Source organism: Conger conger, chromosome 8, assembly GCF_963514075.1.
Source record: "Conger conger chromosome 8, fConCon1.1, whole genome shotgun sequence".
NCBI lineage: Eukaryota > Metazoa > Chordata > Actinopteri > Anguilliformes > Congridae > Conger > Conger conger.
In genome coordinates, this window is record NC_083767.1 from 22,848,255 (window position 1) to 22,871,903 (window position 23,649).

Here is a 23,649-nt window from a genome sequence, read left to right on the forward strand (position 1 = left end):
CCTTAGCCAACAGGCTGCCCCCTAAATACACCAGGCAAGCTTAGTCAAATTCAGAAAAGTTTTTGAATCCAAAACGAATGCTAGTTGAACTCAGGTCTGGGTCTCTGCCCCGGTCGTGGGTCGCTGTCAGTGGGTCCGATCAAATGGAGCAACCCTCAATCTCACCCCCGATAACCTGGCTGCCCCTTGATTTCGGTTTCTCCCACCAATTCCCTCTCCACCCACCAGCCTACTGGTATTGTACCACACTTGTTGGTGCTCACTGATGGGGGACATTACGGGCGGTACTCAACGTGCCCGTGACTCCTGTGGTAAGGGGAGGGGGATTACGTACCACGTTGATGCCGCCCGAGTTCTCGTGACTGCACATGCCTTCCAGGGGCGCCATACCGATGGTGGTCCCTTTGAAAATCACCCCCCTTTGACAGAGAGACAGACAGGCAATTCAGACCAGCAGACAGACAGAAAGGAGAATCACTCTTCTGGCCCTTCACAAACAGGTCCGTACGGGTCAAGGGGTGGGGCAAACGATTACTGGAATTGGTAGGTGCAATTTCATGCCTGTGGATATATAGACAAATGAACAGTGCCAGAACCTGGGGCCGGTGAATGTAGCAACTCTGTAGGACTCTTCAATTGGTTCCCTAATTAATTTGTTTAATAACTTTTATTTTTGCTGCCAGAGTCACTGGGGTGTGCCAGGTCAATTATTTAGACAAATTATAGACTGGTGAGGTTTAGGAACAGAAAATATTCTGTAATATAACTGCTGTCGGCTTGTTTAACAGCACATACCAAGAATAAATTAGCCACAACAAAAAGGCATTTTGACTTTTCCTGAGACAAATGTCGATGGGTTTTAATGGGTGAGTTCAATGTAAATGTAAACCTTACTATGCTGTTTGCAGTCTTGAAGTTCTTCATTACATACAAATTTTTGTTTTTTGATAGAGTGCATCTGATCCCTACTGGCCTCGTATAAGCTCTGTTAGAGGTGAACTGAGACAGAATATTTTCCAGTGTACCTGAAGCCAATTTTAAATACTTGTAATTACCTGTCATGAGATGATTAGGACACATAGCACCTTCCTGGCAACTGGTAGCACTTGCAAATAATGTGGCTATAATTCATTTCAATGCATTTTTTTGAAAGCTGATGATTTAACTTGTTAACTGAAGTTAACCGAATATCCTATCATCACCCACATGTTAAAAATGGGGATGTCACATGCTCACTATAGACCATGAAAAAATTAGGACATTTTCATTTCTTCTACTCAGATACTATCAATTTACCTCAGTCAAGTGTAATTAATACACATATAAGCAGAAAATAGAATGTCAAGTAAGGCACTATATTGAAAAGGACATAAATGTGCATCCTAGTGTTAGGGAAAAATTCCCTTTTTAACATTTCACAAGTGAGCATCGTCTGATGAAACAGATCCCAGTAAAAACAATGATAGCTATACTTGAGTTTAACTTTTGTATTCATTTGCAAAGAAATGACAGAAAGTGATTTGACTTAAGACTTATATATAGTTTTCAGTACTTTCTCCCAGAAGGGGGGCTTTACCAAAACAAAAAGACATGAAGCTGGCCACTAATATTTATCAGTATTTTGTCTTCTGATGACCCCTTGTTGACCTTGCTTGTCGTAAGTTCGGAATGTGCTAGCTACCCCTTTCTAGGAGAAGTAGAGACATTAAGGTCAAATGCGAGAGAGACAAAGAAAGACTCCTAGTAAGCACTTAATTCAGAAAGTGGTCTACTAGTAAAAAAATAAATAAAGATTTAAAATGAAAGGTTATTTTTAATCATGTGATTGTCTTTATGTTAACACACATTGACAATTAAGAATCAATTAAGAAAATGACCCTTACACTAGCCACCCTAGATAGGCTTAATAGTATCACATTCAGACATAACCTACCGTAGTTGCTAAGTATTTGCATGGACAGGCCCACAGGCAAGAGTGACAGAGTTGAGGCTAGCACGAATACCATTTAGTTCCTGTCTGATGTTGTCATTGCATTCTGAGTTCAGATAAAGGCTATTTTCACATTTCCCAGCATTCACCAGAATTCATCTCTGGTTATAAACTGCACAAGCTAGGTTTTGAAAGAACAGCTGGTAACTGGTTGACCAGTTCAGACCAGCTCCCAGCACAACGTGATTTGACCAGCTCAAGCTATGTTTTGAAACAGCTGGTTGTCCAGCTACCAGCTCAGACAAGCTACCAGCACTAGCTACTTGACCAGTTCATACCCAGCTAGACCAGCTTTATGACCAGTTTGGCCATGCTGGTTGACCAGCTCATACCCAGCTAGACCAGCTTATAGCCAGCTAGACCAGCTCAATTTTGAAGCTGGTCAAGCTGGCATAGCTTGGATTTTTACAACAGGGACGTTGCTTAGGTGGAAGACAGGCAGGCCTTGGGAGCGGTCACTCACGTGAGGAGCTGGGCATTGTCGTGCTTCTTGCGGGACTTGAGCTTCTGCCTCCACTGCAGGAAGGACCAGAGAGTAGCGTTGGGCTCCTCGCTCACGATGCACTGATCGCGGTCGGTCCACACCTCTAGTCCAATCAGCGGAACTCGGATGTTCAGTGCCCTGTAGAACTGGACCGACATCACGTGGCCTTTACAGATAAGCTTTTATATATGGCCCTGTATACCTGGCCTTGTACAATCAATTCCGTAGAAACCTTTACACAGCTTCCCGCATAATTGAACCAGTACACTATTAAAAGGTTTCCACACAGAAATTTGACTTGCATTACATTTCTGAGTTATCGCATTGCATTTTTAACAAGGATAATACATTTACTGTGTTTCACACTTCAAGTAAATTTCGTGGGTAGGTTGATGACTATTGATTATACCGGTCGTACAAGAATAAGCAAACGATGTAACAGAAATCAAACAGTACAGTAAGCTTCAGCAAAGGTGTAGTAGGGACAAGCCTAACTGCAACAGCAGGGGTTGTGTGGAAAGCAGAGCTAAAGTAATGTGTCTTGATGAACGTCAACTGCCTGGTGTGGCCTTAGCAACGGTTTCCATTTGCTGAAAATCATAATCATTATTTAGGGATACATTATAATAATGTACCAATGAAGCCAAACTAGAACACACAATAGCGATAACAATAACACACAAAACAGTTAATCACAAATAATAATTATCCGAATGCTTATAAGCACATAAAGCTGAGCAGGATGGAGGAAATATGTATCGACCGTTTCAGGTTGTGTGCAACTAGAGTTTACAGTGAGGAAGCCTTGTTTGCCTGAGGAAAACCTACAATGGTCAAACCACATTGGCACTTCTCTGTTTTAGTTTCTTCACATACACTCACCTATCACTCTATGATGAACATCTTTACCTTATTACACCTACTTATTCATGCAATTATCGAATCAGCCAATTGTGTGGCAGCAGTGCAATGCATACAATCATGTAGATACGGGTCAGGAGCTTCAGTTGATGCTCACATCAACCATCAGAATGGGGAAAAGTGTGGTCTAAGTGACTTTGACCATGGAATGATTGTTGGTGGCAGACAGGGTGGTTTGAGTATCTCAGAAACTGCTGTACAGTTTGCAAAGTATGGTGCAAAAAACAAAAAAAAAGTGAGCAGCAGTTGTGCAGACAGAAATGCCTTGTTAATGAAAGAAGTCAGAGGAGAATGGCCAGACTGGTCAAAGCTGACAGGAATGTGATAGTAACACAAATAACCACACATTACAACAGTGGTATTCAGAAGAGCATCTCTGAGCACACAACGCATCATAAGTCTAAGTGGATAGGCTACAGCAGTAGAAGTTAAAAAAATAAGTCTAATAAATACCAAATAAAAGTGCTCACTGTGTGTATATTTATATTACATCACCCATTTGTGGTCTCTTATTTAAGGGCATCGCAATGTAATCATAGTCTAGTTATGTGCTACTAATACATGCTGCTCTAGTACTTTCTGATATAAAAAAAGACCAGAATAAAGTGAAGCAGTTCAGAAAGAAAACCAAATATAACTGAAAAGCAGTGTTTGAACCAAAGAAAACTGTCCTGATTACAGCTGGTTTTATTATTAGTTAATTTAAATTAAGTTATATGGTTACAAAGTAAGTTTACAGCAATGTAAATAATAATTACAGTGACAAGATATAGTTAACAAAGAAACATTCCCGTTGCAAAATTATTAAAATCTTTAAAAAATGTGAATCTTAAAAGTTTTAGTTTGCACACATACTGTATTTCCTTAAAGACATTTGCAACTGTAGAAATGGTCTCTTTCTCTCAACATCCATCAAAAAGTCCAAGATAATATCTGCCCTATATTATATGTTCAATATTCAGGCACAATGGTGAGAACAGCGGAATAGCAATGCATTAGATTTGGAAGGTGGTCTGGGTTGGTTAAAATGCCAAATGTATTATTAGACACGGAATGTGCAGAGTGCCCAATGCTTTTACTGACACAGCCCCATTGTGCCATCTAGTCCATGTTGACAAAAACAGCTTTACAACACACCACAAAGCTACTAAACCAAGTGGAAGCAAAAAAAAAACAAACAAGAATAGTTTTGTAATAATAGAAAAGCAATATTTTGTTCCCACAGATTAAAATTAGCAATTTTATTAGTGCCCAGGTATGTTTGCATTACCACCATTGTCACCAAGCCAGGACCGCTAGATCTCAGCCCAACGGAAGTGCTTCATATGACAGCATTTATTTGCCTTGGTTTTTCGTTCATAGTAGAAGTTAAACAATGTTGATTTTGAGTGCACAGGGATCTGACTAAGACAACTACACCCAACATACTACTGCTGCTTTGGGAAATCACAGCCATTTTATACCAGATAATAGCACCTCCAAAGTCTTAGAAAGAGAAAATTCAGACCAAATTTGTGCGGAAAACTACTCTTGAGAAAAGTAATTAAAGCAATATGGAATTTAAGGTGAGCAATGCAATTACAGTTTAGAAATTCCTGTAGAAAAAGACAGAAAAGGGGCCATGTGGGGTCGGCTTACCTTATCAACGTAATTGGCTATCTCCATGATCCTCTGCTTGGTTTTGTTGATGTCCCTATTTTGCCTTTTGTACTGAAATATAAAGAAGATGAGAGCATCTCTTTGGAGTGCACTGCTGCAGAAGCGCAAACCAAGGCTCAAGGCAAAGGACAAAGCCCTTTGATGAGTTTTGGGTCAAATACTTGCTTTCGATTCAAATACTTTTCTGTGCTTCATTGATCTTGACTGTATCTCATAGGTCTCAATACACCAGACAAGCTTGATAAATAGTAGAAAAGCATTTGAATCCAAAACGATTATGTATTTGACCCAGGTCTGTTGAGGAAAGGAGCATATGACCACTTTTTGAATCCCTTGGCGATGAAGGAAAAGTGAGGCATTTTCTCTCTGTGCTCTCAGATTTCTGATACCAGGTGCCCTTCCTTTCCTCAAGCAATAGTCCACCATCCAGCCATTGCCTGCTATTTAAGTTTGCTAACCGGGTCAAAGTTTCTGATATTTTGGCTTTGGTGCAAAAGAGACTTGCAGATTCAGTCATGGTCGTCCCAGGGTCACAGAGGAAGACTTGCGCTTACGCAAATGGACCACCAGACTCCTCTGTCACACTGAGTAACTGTTCTGAATTGCGCCCTGGGCTTGTGTAAATCATCCAGATGACAAACATGAAGCGAGACTTCTAAATAAATCCTTTGTGAACAGCTTAAGGAAGACTTGGGAGTGTCAACAGTGGGGCCTCAATATGAAATATATATAGACTCCCAGGGTAGTAAAAAGTTCAATGGTGCCTTTATGTGACTGTTGATAGCAAGATGCCAAAGTTCTACACATCACAACACTACATAAGAAAACCTTCTCTTTCAGAAAAATGTTGAAACTGTCTGTGCCCAATAACTAATTTCTTGTTTATAGCTGTGACTAACTGACTTTGCCAACTGACTGACTAAGTGTACCAAAAATAAATGAGAGAAACTGTGTTAATCACTTGATAGTGTACTTGGTAAGAGGTTAAACAACACAGTGAATCCAGACAGGAAGAAACCAGAAGGAATCATAAACCAGAGCAGGGCTGCACATGTGGGAGGAAAGCCGTTTTTAGCAGTATTTTTCATTGTTTCAATTGTGTCTGTTTTGTGAAAGTGCAAATATCAAATATCAAATTGGATAGCAAATATCCTCTTTGTGCCTAGCTGGTGAGCAGTACCAGAAGAGCTACCAGAAGAGATACATGCAAAGATAACGGAAGGTCTCGGCAGGAGGACTGGACTGCCTGATTCTGACTTTGTAAGGATCAAAGTCAAATCCAGGGGTGGTTTCATCAATACACTGTGGGATACAGGAAATACAAAGCCCAATTATTTCCCACCATAAAGACAGTGGTGCGACGGTATGTTACTGCACACTCACCCTGTGTATGGTCTTTACTTAAAAAAAGCTTAATGGCATCACATTTAGCTTAGTTTTGAGAAACGGTAACAACTTTGTGATCTCTACTTCAGTAGTATTAGTGCACGCTTCAGGGTAATTAATTAAAGAACATGACTGGAGAGATTTGATTAAAATCATAGTGATTTGTTATATAAATGATTGTTGGAATACTCTGCAGTTGCTTTCGCAGGAAGTATGCAAATAGAGTCCTTTGAACCGTTTTCATTAACTCCGGCATGTTCCGAACACCATAGGTGTCCATCGCTATGGCAACGATGGGCTTACCAGTGTGCTGTCGGCTACGATGTACAGCTCCATGTACTTGGTGGTGCCCCAGGTGTCCCGTCTCACCTGTGGAGGAGAGAGTTGCTCGTCAGAACGGGATAATGGCTCCGGCAGTTTTGCCGCGATACATCATCATCGCTGACACCATATTTATTTTTGTTTATCATTTGAATGCATTCTGTTAGCTGTATGTTTACATGAATATCTTCAGCGTCTTTAGCATGTGTATAGAGTGAAGCTACACCTGTAGCCTCTCTCTTGCCCCTCAGAACTAACTAACGTAGCTGGTAGTTGTGAATAACCCACTGACCGTGTATTACTCTGAGTTGAAGCTATGCTTCTCTCTTTGTAGAGTGATACAGGCCTACACTAGCTACCTTTACCCATTTCCTTCCTAAGTTCTCAACCCCATTTATGTTCTGTGTTGGCACATCTGCTTAATACATTTATTTGATTAAACCCGGTGTCTGTTTTGGTGTCACATGAACATGAGAGCCGAGTCTTTCTAAGAACTTCCAACCTTCACATTATCTGAATCTATTTGACCATTAATATTCGTGAATTTAATTATTGATTAAACTTCCATGTTTGGTTCGGTAGTTTAGCAAATAGAAATTTTATGAGACTGATTACTTTTTGCAGTTATACTGCTCCATGACATTAATTAGCGCCACACATGAGGATTATTAGCATGGAATCGTTGTATGTATCAATCCTCACTACCTACACATAAAGTTTAGTGGTGTATCCGCTACAATATGTGAGGCCTGAGACATATACGTTTCAAATAGTCATCCTCTCTATTTGGTATGGAGTAAAATCCCTACATCATTCGGCACCCCGCATGAGGAAGACCTACAGATGGTAAATATCATGTGCATGCCCATGTGTAGTTATGTAAGTTACTGTTCCAAACAGTATTTCAAGATACTGCGCATGTGCAATGGTGAACAACGGCAAGATACAAAACATTTTTCTCTTTGTTAACGCTATATTTCACCACGATTAATCTTTCATTTCATACCTTTTGTACCTATTGTATGGAGGGACTGCATTTTGCCCTGCTATTTCTGGAGCCAAAATCCAATTCTATAGAGTGTTGGCAGCGGCACAAGCTCTGTGGAAGACTGTCTTACAACTGTCTTACAACTGGTTTCTAAAACAATCCTTACAATTGAGAGCATCTGACATTTATTGAGAGTCTCATAAAGGTCACTGGTATTTACATCCTAGGAATGCTCACACTATACAGGCTATGCGTAGTCAAAGGCAATGGTAACAGGGGGCCACGCATTACATTAAAGTTATTTAGCTTTTATCTTTTATCCTAAGCAACTTATAGCTGAATAGGCTAAGCAGGGGCCAATCCCACCTGGAGCAATGTGGGGTTAAGGGCCTTGCAGCACAGATCTTACTGTGGCTACACTGGGGTTGAACCACCAACCTTCCAGGTCAAGTGCCTTTGCCACTAGGCTACAGGCTGACCCCCATACACGAGTTATGCTTTAAGATGAAATCAAACCAGTTTGAGATTACCTCAAGAGTCGCATCTCAAAAAAGCATTACTCATTGTGTAACATTAAGAATTCAATTGAATAGCTTTCTGTGCCTGTGTCCATAAAATAACTACTCGCAGAGTTAGGAAGCAAACAGAAGCTCGCTATTTCTTTCTTTCAAAGCTATCAATGGATTTTTTTTTTTCATTACTCATTGTCATTGATTGGGAAGTGCTTGACTTTTGTGCATGCCATGGTTTCAGTGTGCATGTCAACCCAACTATGAGAACAATAACCTGAGACATGTTGCATGTGTCAGGAGGAAATAAATACACAGCTAGATAGATACACAGTACTTGACAGTTAAATCTTTGAGATCTAAACATAAGACTTTCACTACAATTTCCCTTAATCTGGATATTTTAGTCATACACTTAGGCCTAATTTTTGATAGCATATTATGGTCAACTGCGCTGTCACCTTCAGGGAAAAAAGTAATTTCTTCCAGCAATTTGTTTTGATGAATTGCAGTAGATCATGTTTTTGGTGAAAGCTTGACTGACGTCGTAACAGCAACCGAGGTGGCGGGTGGGGGTGGGAGGCAGCTTGTGAAAAGGGTCAATTTAATCGGTCTACCTTTTATCCTGCGCTCGCTCCCCTGCTGCCAGATTCTGCTGGTGACTCTAACAGCATAGCAGCAAGTATTTTGTGATTATAGCCGGTCCATTCAGGTTTCAGTGTGAAACAAAACACAAGACTGCATTATGCTGGGCATGCTGTCAGAGAACAGCAACCACTTACAAACAAATACCGACCACAGCGAAGAAACTGAAGACGTACGGGGCACCACTGGGGATTTTGGGGCCGATGAAAATTCTCACATTGCACCTCGCCACCCAAGAAAATCCTAATATTTCTATGCGTGACTTAAATCTCTGTTTTTATATTGCTGTCTTATTTAACTAGGATTGAACCTGAACTGCTAACTCATTGTTGGCTGTCTTACTGACTTACTTATCTTGGATAGGACTTTTTTTTGGGGGGGGGGGGGGGATTTCCCTTTTTCTCCCAATTTGGTAGCCAATTGTACCCCGTCTGATTCAATTAGAGCTAGTATTAGATACACCGCCCATACCCCGTCCCTCGGCGGCCCGAATGAGAACGACACACCTTCTTCAAGCCGCCTTGTCTCATGCCCGTTGCCGCGATTCTGAGGCACCCGAGGTGCTTTATTGTGCGGCGATCTACTAACCCTGCCAAGTCCCTCCCTCTGGAGCAGCGAGCCAATTATGCTGCTCCACATGAGCCGGCCAAACTAATCTCAATTTGACTTCCAAGTAGAATAAAAGTTTATGATTATATCTTGTAGTTATATTTGACAATATACAGAATATAGCATAATTCTTATATTCATGTATATGGCTTAACATTGCAATAACATGCATACTTTGCAAATAGCATTGTGTGGCTCTACATCTGAGGTATTCTAATCACCATCTCACAATGCATCTGCAAAGCAGGAAAAGGTTTCCACCAAGTCTGGCAAGACCAGAGTCAGGACTCGCAGTGGACAACCAGTCATCAACCAGAGAGATGGGGAGAGAGAATGAGAGATTCAGAGAGAGAGAATGAAGGACAGACTCAGGGAGAGAGCCAGATGAAGAAGATATATGGCACGATACTTAAGAGAGTGGAGGTGACACGGTAGGCAGTGAGTGGAAAAGGTAGAGTTCTCTACAAAGTACATTTAAGCAGAAGGCTTAAAGGGTTCAAGGCTTGGGGGTGGCTTTGTTAGTTGCAACATGTGGCTTCAAAGTTAATTCACCTCCTCTTGCCATGGCAATGCTGCACTCCGTGGGAAATAAGCTAACCAACAGCCGACAGACAGAGGAACCAACAGAGGAAGGTGCGCTGACTCCACGCTCCTTAAAATGGCATTGTGGGTGACGCCAGCCTTTTGTTTCGTCTGGCCAGAAAGCAGTCAAGTGGTTCATTTCCTTGGCAGAACTAAATGCCTTTCATGGTACTGTTCAATAGGGAAATATTAACAGAACTGGCATAAGCTCTCACAGTCCTCCAAGACTGTCTTTCAGGCCTCCATACACACTGAGCCACATGGGAAAATTGGAATAAACACTACGCAGTCCATCCATGGCCACACAATTCCAGACATTAAATCAAAAGTAACTTTTTCCTCAACGATACGAACATGTTTTAAAGTATATATTCCAGAAAAAGTATTAAATTGTAATACTTGGGAATTTTTAACACCAAATGTTCCATCCACTTCCTGGAAAATTTGATTTTACAAGATTTTTTGTCATCGTGTACCAGTGGACGTTTCCATTCAATCCATTACCCTCCTGTTCCGTTCCCATCCAATCAATATCCTTTTCACACAGCAGCACGTGTCCTCAGTTAACGCCCCCCTTCTCATTTGATGTCAGTCAAATCAACTCCCAGCCATTCAAAAATTCCCCCGTTTCACTTGTATATACGTCATATCGTGGAAGCTTGTGCTACTCTAACTTTCCGTTTCAGTGCTGCCTGCGATTTATGCTGAATTGTTTTGGGACAGCTGAAGCAACAACATTATTGTTTAGGGCCACCAAAACCCAACGTCCAGCTCTGGATCGCAATTACAAATATGTACACCTCCCTTGACAGAGAATAAGTCCTCACAAACTGCCCTCACAAACTGCAATGAGTGAAAGACACTTGAATCAAAACAAAGGCAACCATTGTTTGCACTTTTATCTTCTGACATTTGTCAAATTCATTGAGAAACAAACTGTTTTGCATGCAATATATTATGAGCATCCCTGTTATGTCAAGCATCAAATTTGTACTATTTTGTTAAACCAACTTAACCAAGTCAGTTCTACGAAACCTGTTGACATACCTGAGTTATGCAGGTCCAACATTTTATTATTATTGTGAATACCCATCCTGTTCTACTGTCATCTAAATTCAGTCATTTACCTTTCCCAAGTACCTCCTACAACCATTTGAAGTGTGCTTGTTGAATTTGTACTGCTTGTTTGAAAAACCTCTGGTTTACAGAATTATGAATTGGGTCACTCTGTAAAAATGTGGGGGGTGGCCACATTTTATGGTGATCTCAATTGTGCTCAAACTTTGTGTAAATGCTTTCCATATATTCAATCTAGAACAGGCAAAACATTAGCCTCACTGGATATGTCATTCGAGAGATATTGGCCCTTAAAAAAAAGGGGGGGGGATCCAAAAAGTCAGTTGCAAGTGGAAATAGGGAATTGTGTCGATTTTGGAGCGTCAATTCGAGAGGCACACAGTTTGAGCAAAATTAGATTTTTCACAGAAGTACCAAATTGACGGTTGGCATGGTAAAATACAAATTTTATCCAGTAATATTCAAACTTCGGCTTTTCTTCCAGCATATTAACGGTTCATGAATCGCTTGTTTATTTTCATAATGTCTTGCCATTATAATTATAAACAGGATGAAGCAAAAAAACGCTGGTCGCTGGTCGAGTATGCAGCAACCTTACCCTTTGATGCAAAGGTTTAAGGAGACTGGAGACAGGGTCCAGGGGTCCCATCTGGTGGCCGTGTCCACATGTGCCCCGTCTGACTGGCACATGCTCCGTGCGGTAGAGTCTGTGTTGAGGAGCGTTGAGCCCTCCGACTGGTTCAATGTAGTAGCTGCTGTTTGCGTTCACGACGATCAGACCCCTGCAGCGGACAACAAGGCAAACAGAGACTGGTAAGTACAGTAGATGAAGAACACCAAAGGTCAGGCTTGATGCAATCTAGCTTTTAGGCAAACTAAGAATTATGTGCAGTACACTTTCATGGTAAGAAAAAGGAAAGCATTGCTGAGATTAATGGCCTGTTGTTGTCAGAAAAATAAATAAATCCAATAAATGCTGTACAATCCAGCTAAAAAAAATTGAGCTGGTCAAGCTCGTCATAAGCTGGTCTAGCTGGTCAACCAAAATGACCAAGCTGGTCATAAAGCTGGTCTAGCTGGGTATGTGCTGGTCAACCAGCTAGTGCTGGTGGCTTTTCTGAGCTGGTAGTTGGCCAACCAGCTAAACCATGTTGAGCTGGGAGCTGGTCTGAACTTCGCACACAAATTCAAGCCCCCGGCAGAATTCTAACAGCCGCTGCTCCCAACATCTGACCTGGTAATTAGCCGTGAGTGCTTAGGCCTGCACTTAATCGTGCTGTAATTGTGGGAAAGAATCAGTCAGAAAATCACCCACTCAGTGAACACAGTGGTGCATACGCTATTTCTGACGCTCTTCTATACATAAGTCAGACACCCGACACACTCTGTAACAGACATTCACTTGCACTCATACACAAAGACTCACAGAAAAACACGTACACACACGCAGGCACACACACATGCACATACACACGTACACACTCTCACAGACAAATGCATGTGCACACACACGTGAACATACACACAAACATAGACAAATACACACAAATGCACGTGCACACATACATGCATGCAGGCGCACACGCCGGCACAAACGTGCACATACAGTCATACACACACTCACAAACACACACAAATGCATGCGCACACATACATGCACCCATGCGCACACGCAGGCACACGCACATAAACATACACACAAAGTGGTTCCTGGGAATTTCCCAAAAATTTAATTAGAGGAAAACATACATGAATGAACTGTATTTTTTTTTTTTATGCATCCTCTGTCCTCGGGCGGCCAGGGGAGATGTTCAAATGAAGAAAAGGATCATCGCTAAGATAGCATCAGTGCTGTTGATTACCTGGGCTTTAGCCTGACAGATTGATACAGTGAAGGCAGAAAAGTACATTTCGCACAACACTTCTGTATGGACATCTCTGTGCAGAAAAGGGCCCTGATACAGCACACCCCTAGTGAACCATTATGTGCTCATTTTTCGTAGAGCTTTTCAGCTTTCAACAGGAAAGGATCAGGCATTGTGGAGGTATATAGTGAAATATTGAATAGATAGTGAATAGAAAGAAATAATGAAATAAAAGCTTGCCTCGCTTGCCGCTGAAAGCACATCAATAAAAACAAGCCATCAAAAAGGCAGACGGCTGGGAAAAAGCGCATCGTGTTCCGCCACCACGATTCCATAATAAATAAAAATGGAGTCGCATTTTGGTGTCCGGGGGGGTTGGTCTTGTTTCCTGGGCCCGAGGAGCTAGGTCAGGGCACACAGCACCACTGGGGTCTCTGATGAAAGCTGGGCTAAGAGGTGTAACGGATTTGACAGCTGGGGTGGGTTAGGGGTGGGCAGTGGTGAGAGAAGGATCAAAGATCCCTGAAGCCCCACGATCAGAACTTGGTTGGTCGGGTCAGGGGCACTGGGAAATGGCGTCATGGAAACAGCTAAACCCTTTTCGCCGAGTGTGACTCCAGCAGCTCTCTCCTGTTATCCTCTCTCTCTCTCTCTCTCTCTCTCTCCCTTATTTCAAATAGTCTCCCTGTTCGTTACTTCTGTGATAGGAAGTGTCATTTCTCTTTATATTCATTGCGTGTCCTATAAACAACTCCAAACCATCCTCCTTACCCCCCTCCTTCTCTTTCTCTCTCTCACTGCCTTTTTTCAAACTCAGTCCCTCTGTAGTTCTGTAACAGGAAGTGCCATTTCCCTTCATCTTCACCGAGTGTCCTATTAACAACTCCAAACAAATCTACTCCTGTGTTGAGTCACTCAACCTCCTGCTCTGTACATTCCAGTGAAGGTGGCAGAGTGTGCCTCTTCCCACTGCTTATCCCCCAGGAAGGGAGACATTTGGCATTCACCTGCATCACCCCAGTCCTTCCTCCCTCAGAACATCCCTGTACTCACCACTATTCTCTCTCTCTTCTCCTCTCTGTCCACCTCTCCGCTGCACTCCACCCGTGTTCCCCCTCTCAATGCATCCACAATAAACTCACGCACACCCCTCGTTGTTCGGAAGAGGAAAAAATAAAAACGGATAATGACTCCCTTTCCTGGGCCTACGGGGGATACAAAAAGGGTACATCATTGCATTTCACTTCCCTCTAATCTTTAGCCGTGAGCCCCTCTGAATTCAGAGGCTTACACACAGAGGAATCCCCCTGTGGTCATAACATTGTAATTCACAGCAAAGTTTGAGGAGTGCTGAATTACTCTTCGCTGTGGTGTGCGCTGCAGTTGATCTGCCTAGCCTTGAATAATAATTGGACGTTTCAACCTTGGTCAGGCAGCAGACCAAGGCTTCTGTGATTTAACTTTCTAATATTGTGAAGCTCATCCTCTGGTTCTTGGTTATAGGAGTCAAAGGTCAGAGACAAAGTGAGACATACTGTACTACCGCTGCTCCAGTTGGACATTACTGATCGAGTCTTACTCGCCTGTGACACACTATGGGCTATACCGCTAATACTACAGCCTCTCCTGCTACACACTATGGGCCACACCGCTAATGCTATAGCCTCCCACACCGCTAATGTCACAGCCTCTCCTGCTACACACTATGGGCCACACCGCTAATGCTACAGCCTCTCCTGCTACACGCTATGGGCCACACCGCTAATGCTACAGCCTCTCCTGCTACACACTATGGGCCACACCGCTAATGCTACAGCCTCCCACACTGCTAATGTTACAGCCTCTCCTGCTACACGCTATGGGCCACACCACTAATGCTACAGCCTCTCCTGCTACACACTATGGGCCACACCGCTAATGCTACAGCCTCTCCTGCTACATACTATGGGCCACACCGCTAATGCTACAGCCTCTCCTGCTACACGCTATGGGCCACACCGCTAATACTACAGCCTCTCTTGCTACACGGTATGGGCCACACCACTAATGCTACAGCCTCCCACACCGCTAATGCTACAGCCTCTCCTGCTACACACTATGGGCCACACCGCTAATGCTACAGCCTCTCCTGCTACACGCTATGGGCCACACCGCTAATGCTACAGCCTCTCTTGCTACACGGTATGGGCCACACCGCTAATGCTACAGCCTCCCACACCGCTAATGCCACAGTCTCTCCTGCTACACGCTACGGGCCACACCGCTAATGCTACAGCCTCTCCTGCTACACACTATGGGCCACACCGCTAATGCTACAGCCTCTCCTGCTACATACTATGGGCCACACCGCTAATGCTACAGCCTCTCCTGCTACACACTATGGGCCACACCGCTAATGCTACAGCCTCTCCTGCTACACGCTATGGGCCACATCGCTAATGCTACAGCCTCTCCTGCTACACGCTATGGGCCACACCGCTAATGCTACAGCCTCCCACACCGCTAATGCTACAGCCTCCCACACCGCTAATGTTACAGCCTCTCCTGCTACACGCTATGGGCCACACCGCTAATGCTACAGCCTCTCCTGCTACACACTATGGGCCACACCGCTAATGCTACAGCCTCTCCTGCTACAGCCTCTCTCTTGATTTAATTATTTTAATATTATATTTTAACTAAGACAGATAATTCACTACAAAGACCTGCCCGTCTAACACACACACACACACACACACACACACACACACACATGCTATAACCCCTTAGCTCCACCCCTGGCAACCTGTAGAACCATAGAAGACACAGGTACAGCACATAAACTTGAGTAATACGGTGAATGAAACAGGTCTTCGAACAAATACCTAAAGTGTACTGCAATGTAAACTGCAAGAAAAAGGTAACACTCAGCTGTGGAACGAGGATGTTCAGAATACACATTCAAAACTGGAAACTGGTTTCCAATTCATTACAAATTTGAATTATACTTTACAATGAGTTGACAACCACCTGAAATACCATGTTCTGCGTGTTGACACATTCTGCTTGATGGGATTAAACTGAAGCTGGGGCATTAACAGGCACATGCCAGACTTTGGAAATGTATTGTGCAATTTATGATGTCTTTCAGAGCTAGGGCATCAGATTGTATCAACAGAAACTGAGAGGTACGAGATGAATATTGGATTTTTCAAAAAATCTGGCATTGTGAGAGAAATATCTGCTTCATGAATAGAAACCACAGTGCTGTGAAGTGAATTTCAACTCCTACAGTCAGGAAAGGATCCACCTTAAATGTTCTTAGTTAAGACGAGGCTAAAACATCTGAATGTTTTGGCATATGCCGTCTGAAATAGTATTGTATGCTGGCTTCAGTCTTATATGCTGAACTCCTTGGCATCACCACAGGTGTACATGCTAATTAGAGAGGAGCCACCAGTCAGAACCTCTATTTTCAGGTAAGAGTGCTTAACTTGTGGCAGAAAATCAAAAAATCTATAAAACATAATTCCACCTGCACCATTTCCCTGTCCTTTCACACTACACTCCTGCTACGCTATGGAGTCAATGCACTTCACTGAAGCTATTTACGTCATTTTTTTCTAAAGGTCTGGCAAAAAATAAACCGTACAAAGCACAGTCATGTGCCAGCCGAATCATTCCTGTCAGCTTGCGGATGCTCGTCTTGATGAAAGGCACAAAAGACAAGAAGAATGTTGCACTTAAAAAAAACTATGCCGTGCTATCAATCACAGCTAAACCCCTCTGGGATGAATAACAAAGTTTTGGAGTGGGGATTTTGCTGAGTCCACTTTTATTTTAGTATGTTTTTAATAAGATAGCCCGAGACTGAGGTCTTTGACCAAGCGCGAGTCATTTCATTTGAAGCTCAGTAAAGCTGTCCGACATCAAAATACAACCCGATGCAATAAAGTACAACTTTATTTATTCATCTGGGCTCAACTGAAAATAAAAATGAGAAAAATTGGGAGACAAAAAACAAGGCAGCCCATGAAGAAAACTGCAAATTAGATGTACCCTAAGCATATGCACCACACAAAACGATGATGTGGCGCTGCAATCATTCAAATAATTAATATGAATAATTGTGATATGGGAAGGACGATGGAGAATAAATGCATTATTTTGTGCCCAGACATTCATTTACCAGTCCACATGCCCCTGAGACAGGCTGGATAGAGGCCTGGTGTAAACAGTGCTGCTGAAGAACATACTTTAAATACAGAATGGAGAACATTGGTATCACCATCTATCATCGAATGGGTCCCCATGAAACCTGAGGCTTCCAATCTCCCGCTCACACTAAAGCAGAAGTCTTCACTACTGAGCCTGGAGAGCCGTAGGGTGTGTTTTTTGTTTAATATCGGCAACCAATCCGGACCCAATAAACCAGGGGAGGTGAGTTTACTGTGTAATTAACTGCTCTAATTGATCAATTAGGCGCTGAGTAACAACAAAAAGCCAGCACACCCTGCGGCTCTCCAGGACCAGGAGTGAGATCCGCTGCACTAAAGTCTGTGACTATGTAACTACAGTGTACCACCGCTGGTTACTGCTCTTTAGAGTGTCCCAACATGCCTTGCAGGGTGCAACGGTATATCACAGAGTTCCAGTGGTGGGTCTTATCTGGCCACCCCCCTTCAGGGGGATTATGGGATTAATTCGGCCAAGTCTGCTGCAGTGGCAGGTCCCCCCAGCCATGGGCCAGTCACCCCCACGCTCGGCCTGTGAGAAATACGCCGGCCCGCCAATCCGCACTAGCTCTCCTGTCATACAAGGTGGCCTCGAGTATGGAAAACTGTAATTGCGAGTGAACCGGGGGAGTGCACGCGCTGAGTGGGCGCAGGTGGCAATGCAATGACTCAGGAAGAACATTTTGGCAACTGCAAAATTTGTGTGAGGGCAAAAAAAAAATTGCGCACTGCAATTTGTTGCAATGTGCTACAGAGTACAACAAAGAGTTATTGTTGAGTTATGTTTTGCTGCGGTTCTTTGTGGGCAAGATAATTTAATTGTTAGATCTACCTAAATGATCTACCGAAAGGTACACTGATCTTTCAACCCTGGCTGGAGGATCCAAATTAATATTGCATTTTGTTGAATATTTTACAGAACTTTCTGCAGAAAACTCCAGCGAGATCCATAAAAAGGATGGATTATTCCCCTTATACCATGGTCTTTTACCAAAAATAGAAATATCAGCAGGGGTCGTCAATATTTTTGGGCAATTCACCCTCAAAGTAAAACTTTTTTTGCTGGCACTAACTACTTCAAGCCATTACGGTGGCTACTGTTTCAGCAAGTTACTATGGTTACAGTACATAGTTTTGCTCAATAATAGAGAAGCTAGGCAGATGGTTTTGATCATTTTTTATCTTGGTGTAATTCAAGATTTTAAACAAGGCTTAAATTGGTTTCTTATTCACTTCTTATTCGTAATTCCCGGTCCACCTTACAACACCATTTTTTACACTGGTCTTGTAGCTAACTGCGAATAGAAAAGTTGCCTTTTCATATTACACAAATATGACACAATTTAGCCAACATAGCCAGCCTCGCTATTTTGTGCTGGTGATAGGCAATAAATGGAAAGATTATAGCTAATTGAGAATTGTCCGTTTACAAACAACCATTTCAGGATGTCAAATAATGTTAGCAAACTAGAAAAACATTAGAGAGAGCTGACTAATATCTCAGTGGAATGTTAATGTACTTCACAAAACCATTCACAGTCAAATGGAAGTTCACAATGTATTAATGCAAATAGCTTTGTCTGATTTTCCCTCAACATACGAAAGTATTAATCAAATGAGAGAATCTTAATGGGAAAGGAAAGATTAACAAGGATGCATCTATTATTCAGATGATGAATATGTAGTTTATTTCCTCTCAACCCTGTAAACAGCATCACATTACATTACATTACAGGCATGTAGCAGATGCTGTTATCCAGAGTGACGTACAACGAAGTGCAGATCAAACACAGGGACAAGTGTGATGAGGACCCTAGAGGACACTACGGTTCCGAGTCCTAGCGTGACCATATAGATACAATTGGCCTCCTTGAAGAATACATCAATTTATGAACTAGCATACCATGGTTGGCAGCTAGAATACTCTTGAGTACAACAATACAATACAATACAATATCTAATACAACCACCCACTGAAGTCAAATCCATTCGTAATGCCACAAAAAAATCATAGTGGTGAGAGTCAAGAGGGGCACATTGCAGATGTATGATGTGGCAAGAATGATATTTACACTACTACAATTTTGAAAAATGTGATTAGAAAACTATCCAATAATGGTCCTACATAACAGTCACACAACTCCTTCACACACGACAGGCACATTCATATTCACTACACCTTTGTAAATGATCATGCTGGTAAATAGGCCAATCCCTGTGCGTCAGCCTGAGTGTCTGCACTACAAAACAAGTGTTTTTATTTCTGTTATAGTAAGATCTTATTTTCTTTTATAAGAAAAGTAAAAAAATATTAGCTTGCTTTAAGTTACTGTTTGCTTGACATGAGTTGAAATCAAACGGTCTTACCTCATTGGCATTTTGTTTGTCTTATATTAACAAAATAGTAAAACAAATAAGACAAGTCTCAATATAAGTACTAAAATACTTACCGTATTTTTGTTTTTTTGCAGTGTGCAATCGAACAGAGCAGCATATAAACAGACAGCCCATTTTATCATTATCTCCACTGTGAAATCCACACCAAGTTGACATCCACAGGTTTGCTGGGGCAAGTCTTAAGTAATCCCAGATGGCAAACAGATTGAGTGCCGGAAGGTTTTTTGAAACACTTGAGTTTTTTTGAGTTCACGAGTGTTCGTTTCACCCTCCCTCATTTTCTCTCACTGTGGTGGTCTGAAACTCATTACGTTGGGCTTTTACCGCACCTATACTTAATTACATTTTTATTTGACAGCACTGTATTTATCAACACTTTTGTACCACAAAAGTTCCCTTAAAATAAAATGTTTATTTTCAGAATACTGTTCCTTCTCCCTAAAGTGTCTGAAAAGAAACATCACATAGATTTCCGGGTAAAACAAACAGAACACTAAAGAGTAGACCCTGTGTAACCACTTTTATCACACATTTGAAGTATTCTGGAAGCCAAATATCAGTTCTGTATTGATATTCACTCCAAATTAATTTCTGATTAGCTGTGAAATGTAAAATGCTATCTGACACACAATAAATACCAAATCCTCCTTTAATGACCAGGGGCCTCATTTATAAAACTGTGCTTAGGATTCACGTCAAAAGGTTGCGTAAGCATGAAACCTAGGACGTGCGTACGCAAAAAAATATTCTGATTTATAAAACAGTGCCTACGCACGTCCCACGCCAGTTTTCCTTTATAAATCACAATCAACTCTAAATGTGGCGCAACTTTGCCAGCTTCATGTCCCGCCCACAGTTGCCTATAAATAGGCAGTGAAACACCCCTAATGAATATGCATTTCACGAAGACGACAATGGCAAACGCTGAAAAGAAGGCCAAGAAAAGGGATTTCAGCCATTTGATTGCCTCTGAAAAGCTACAGGTGTGGGAATTACCCTGATTGATTGTAAATGACGAACAGTTCTGCACAACGAATGTGATGTTGACGATGATAATAATAATAATAATAATAATAATAATACACGTTATTTGTCTAGCACCATTGGAAAAAAAACATAATATATGAATATGATAACAATATATGAAACTTTGCTCGTATCTGCCGACTGACGCATTGTAAACGGCATCAGTGCAGCGCAATTTGTCCGACTGTTCACCATATTATTTATGAGAATACATTTAATAACATGGAAGTATTGTTTAACAATTCGTCTACATATTTGAGGGATTATTTTACAACATCATCCTAAATCATATTTTTTGGGCACTCCAGGGAGCATCAATCAAACAGCTGTTTGTTTATTCGTTGTGAGAGGCTTTTATCCATTTTTGCAAATTAACTCTTCGTATATGATACGTGAGAGGTAATATTTCATTACATTACATTACATTATTCCCTGGTTATGGGTATGCACTTTGTTGTACGTCGCTCTGGATAAGAGCGTCTGCCAAATGCCAATAATGTAATGTAATGTAATGTAATTACATTGCATGGCATTTAGCAGACGCTCTTATCCAGAGCGACGTACAACAAAGTGCAAATTAAACACAAGAACAAGTACAAAGAGGACCTGAGAGGACAGTATAGTTCCGAGTCCTAGTGTAAACATGCAGAAAATCAGAACCCTTTAAGAGTACAATCAACAACAATCAATTTCGATTTATTTTACACAGTGGTATCTGTTGTGTATCATTTTTCGACTTCTCTCGTCGCCAAATGTTGTGTTGCACTTAGGAAGGGAGAGAACCCGTATAGCGAGATTCAACAATACAACACTTTAATAACAGGGACAGGGACAGGGAGCAGAAGAGCAAAAACAGGGACGAAGCACGTCCTTACAGCAGCCATACCCAGCCACAACTCCCGGCAAATCTTTATACCTTTTTACATCCTGTTTCACTTCCCGTTTTCCTGGTCTTACGTCACGAGCATTAAAGGCACAGTTTCTCATTTCTCCAGTTAATGTGCGTACGCATGGGTCAGAGTTTCCGTGGAGGACCGCACATTTTCCGGTCAAGTTCGTTTTTTATAAATGCCAAAGTTTGCTTAGAAAGTGGCGTACGCATTCTTTTGTGCCTACGCAACGTTTATAAATGAGGCCCCAGAACTTATTTACTTTCAGGTTAAAAAAAAAAATCTCTACTGAATTAAATGTGCTTGATATCATACACTCCTTGATATCATGCACTATCATGACAACTACCTGATATAATCTTGCTCTCCCTTGTACTTTTTGCATGGTATAGGTATTAGAAATAATGAGCTTGATTAAATAGGGTCAGTCGTGAAGAAAAAACAGAAAAATATCTATGCATTTATAGCATCTTGCTTCACTTCAAAATAACCAATTTCCTAAACAGCAATCCAATGTGTGTGTGTGAGTGTGTGTGTGTGTACGTGTCTCTGTGTGTGTGTGCACACGCATTCAGTGGGGAGGGTCATCTAGGGATCCTGAGAGCATGATGGGAAATACTGGCACCCATATAAGTAGTTGTGTTGATATTAACAGAGCTGTCAGCCTTCAGCACTTGGCCTGAATTCTCCTCCCTAATAGGCACCCTGGGGGAGCTTGTTCTTTTTTAAATGAAGTTCAATCTGTAGGAAGTTTATTTAAAAAAATGGAATTAGACGGATAGCAAACTTTCTGTTTTATAAATAAATACAATAAAAAATAAAAATAAAAATGCAGCTACCATAAAATAATGTCTGGGCACATTCTAGGGTAGTATGTCAGCAATTTTTATCTTCAAATGAGCAGATAATTACTCCAGGACCAGGTTGAATATAGTTTATGCTAAAATTGTGGAGCACTGGTACTGAAAAGCAAAAATAAAATGTATCTGCCCCCATCAATCATAACTGTATGCCTCTTGTTCTCCATCAATTCAGAAAGGCCAGCATTTGTGACCCCTGACACACCTGCTGTAAAGAGCATATAATAATTATAATGTGTTATTTAGCTAATGCTTGTGTCCAAAGCGACTTACTGTACAGTTGATTAGACTAGGCAGGGGAAAATCCCCCCTGGAGCAATGCAGGGCAAATGATTAATGGTAAATGTTTGCACTTTTATCCAAAGTGCTGAACAATTGATGCTTCTCATTCACACACTCACACACCAAGGATGATTGGCTACCATGCAATGCTATGCGATTGGCTGCCATGCAAGACACCAGGCAGGCCGCCAGGAGCAATTGGGGGTTAGGTGTCTTGATCAGGGACACCCAGGGCCCTCTGACTGCCAGACGACTGCTCTTACCTCCTGAGCCAATGTCGGGTTAAGGGTTATAGCTCAAGGGATCCATTATGAAATCGTGCAACTGAGCAACCACTACAGGTCTGCACAGTTGAGAAAGGCCAATTGCACCCCGCTGACCAGGGGAGTCTCTAGTGAGCAGGGACCCTCTGCTCTAAAGCCTTGTCGGATAACACCTCGTATAATTATATTAAATCGCACCGTTCTTTTCCAAAGCCTGTTGCTCACAAAACTGGGCAGTGACATTTTGGGCCAAAGCCAGCCACGCTGTGGCAGCTTGAAACTCAAAACTGAGAAGTTAGTCCTCTGTAAGGCTGCTCAGTTCTTCCTCTACGGTTTAAAGGAAGTGGTCTGGACCCGCATTTCACATCTGCTTTCAGGGTCAGTTGGTTCCACCCACTTCCTCTTGGCCTAAATGTCCCTCACTGTGACTGATGCGCATGCAGAGGTGAAGGCTGAGACCATATATGGATCATTCCATGAAAAATCAGAAGGGGGGTAATTTTGCTCAAACTTTGTGTGAATGTTCTTTATATATTCAATAGAGAACATACAAAACAGTAGCCTCATTGGATTTGTCGTTCTCTTAAAAAAGGGGGCAACCAATAAGACACTTGAGCAGTAGAAATTGGGGTCTGTGTCGATTTTGGACCATCATGTCTGGCAGTAAAGCAGGGAAAAACC

At 41.9% G+C, this 23,649-nt stretch overlaps 1 protein-coding gene across 2 annotated transcripts in view; it reads right to left on the reverse strand.

Annotated features, from left to right (window-relative positions):
- LOC133135318 (disintegrin and metalloproteinase domain-containing protein 33-like) overlaps positions 1-23,649 on the reverse strand; it is a 161,763-nt gene that overhangs the window by 36,143 nt on the left and 101,971 nt on the right. For both annotated transcript variants that reach the window (XM_061252230.1, XM_061252229.1), the window contains exons 6-10: positions 11,770-11,953; positions 6,744-6,809; positions 5,034-5,105; positions 2,454-2,620; positions 335-419 (exon numbers count right to left, since the gene is read on the reverse strand). In XM_061252230.1, coding sequence (XP_061108214.1) covers positions 335-419; positions 2,454-2,620; positions 5,034-5,105; positions 6,744-6,809; positions 11,770-11,953 — 574 coding nt within the window. The remainder of the gene's footprint in view (positions 1-334; positions 420-2,453; positions 2,621-5,033; positions 5,106-6,743; positions 6,810-11,769; positions 11,954-23,649) is intronic.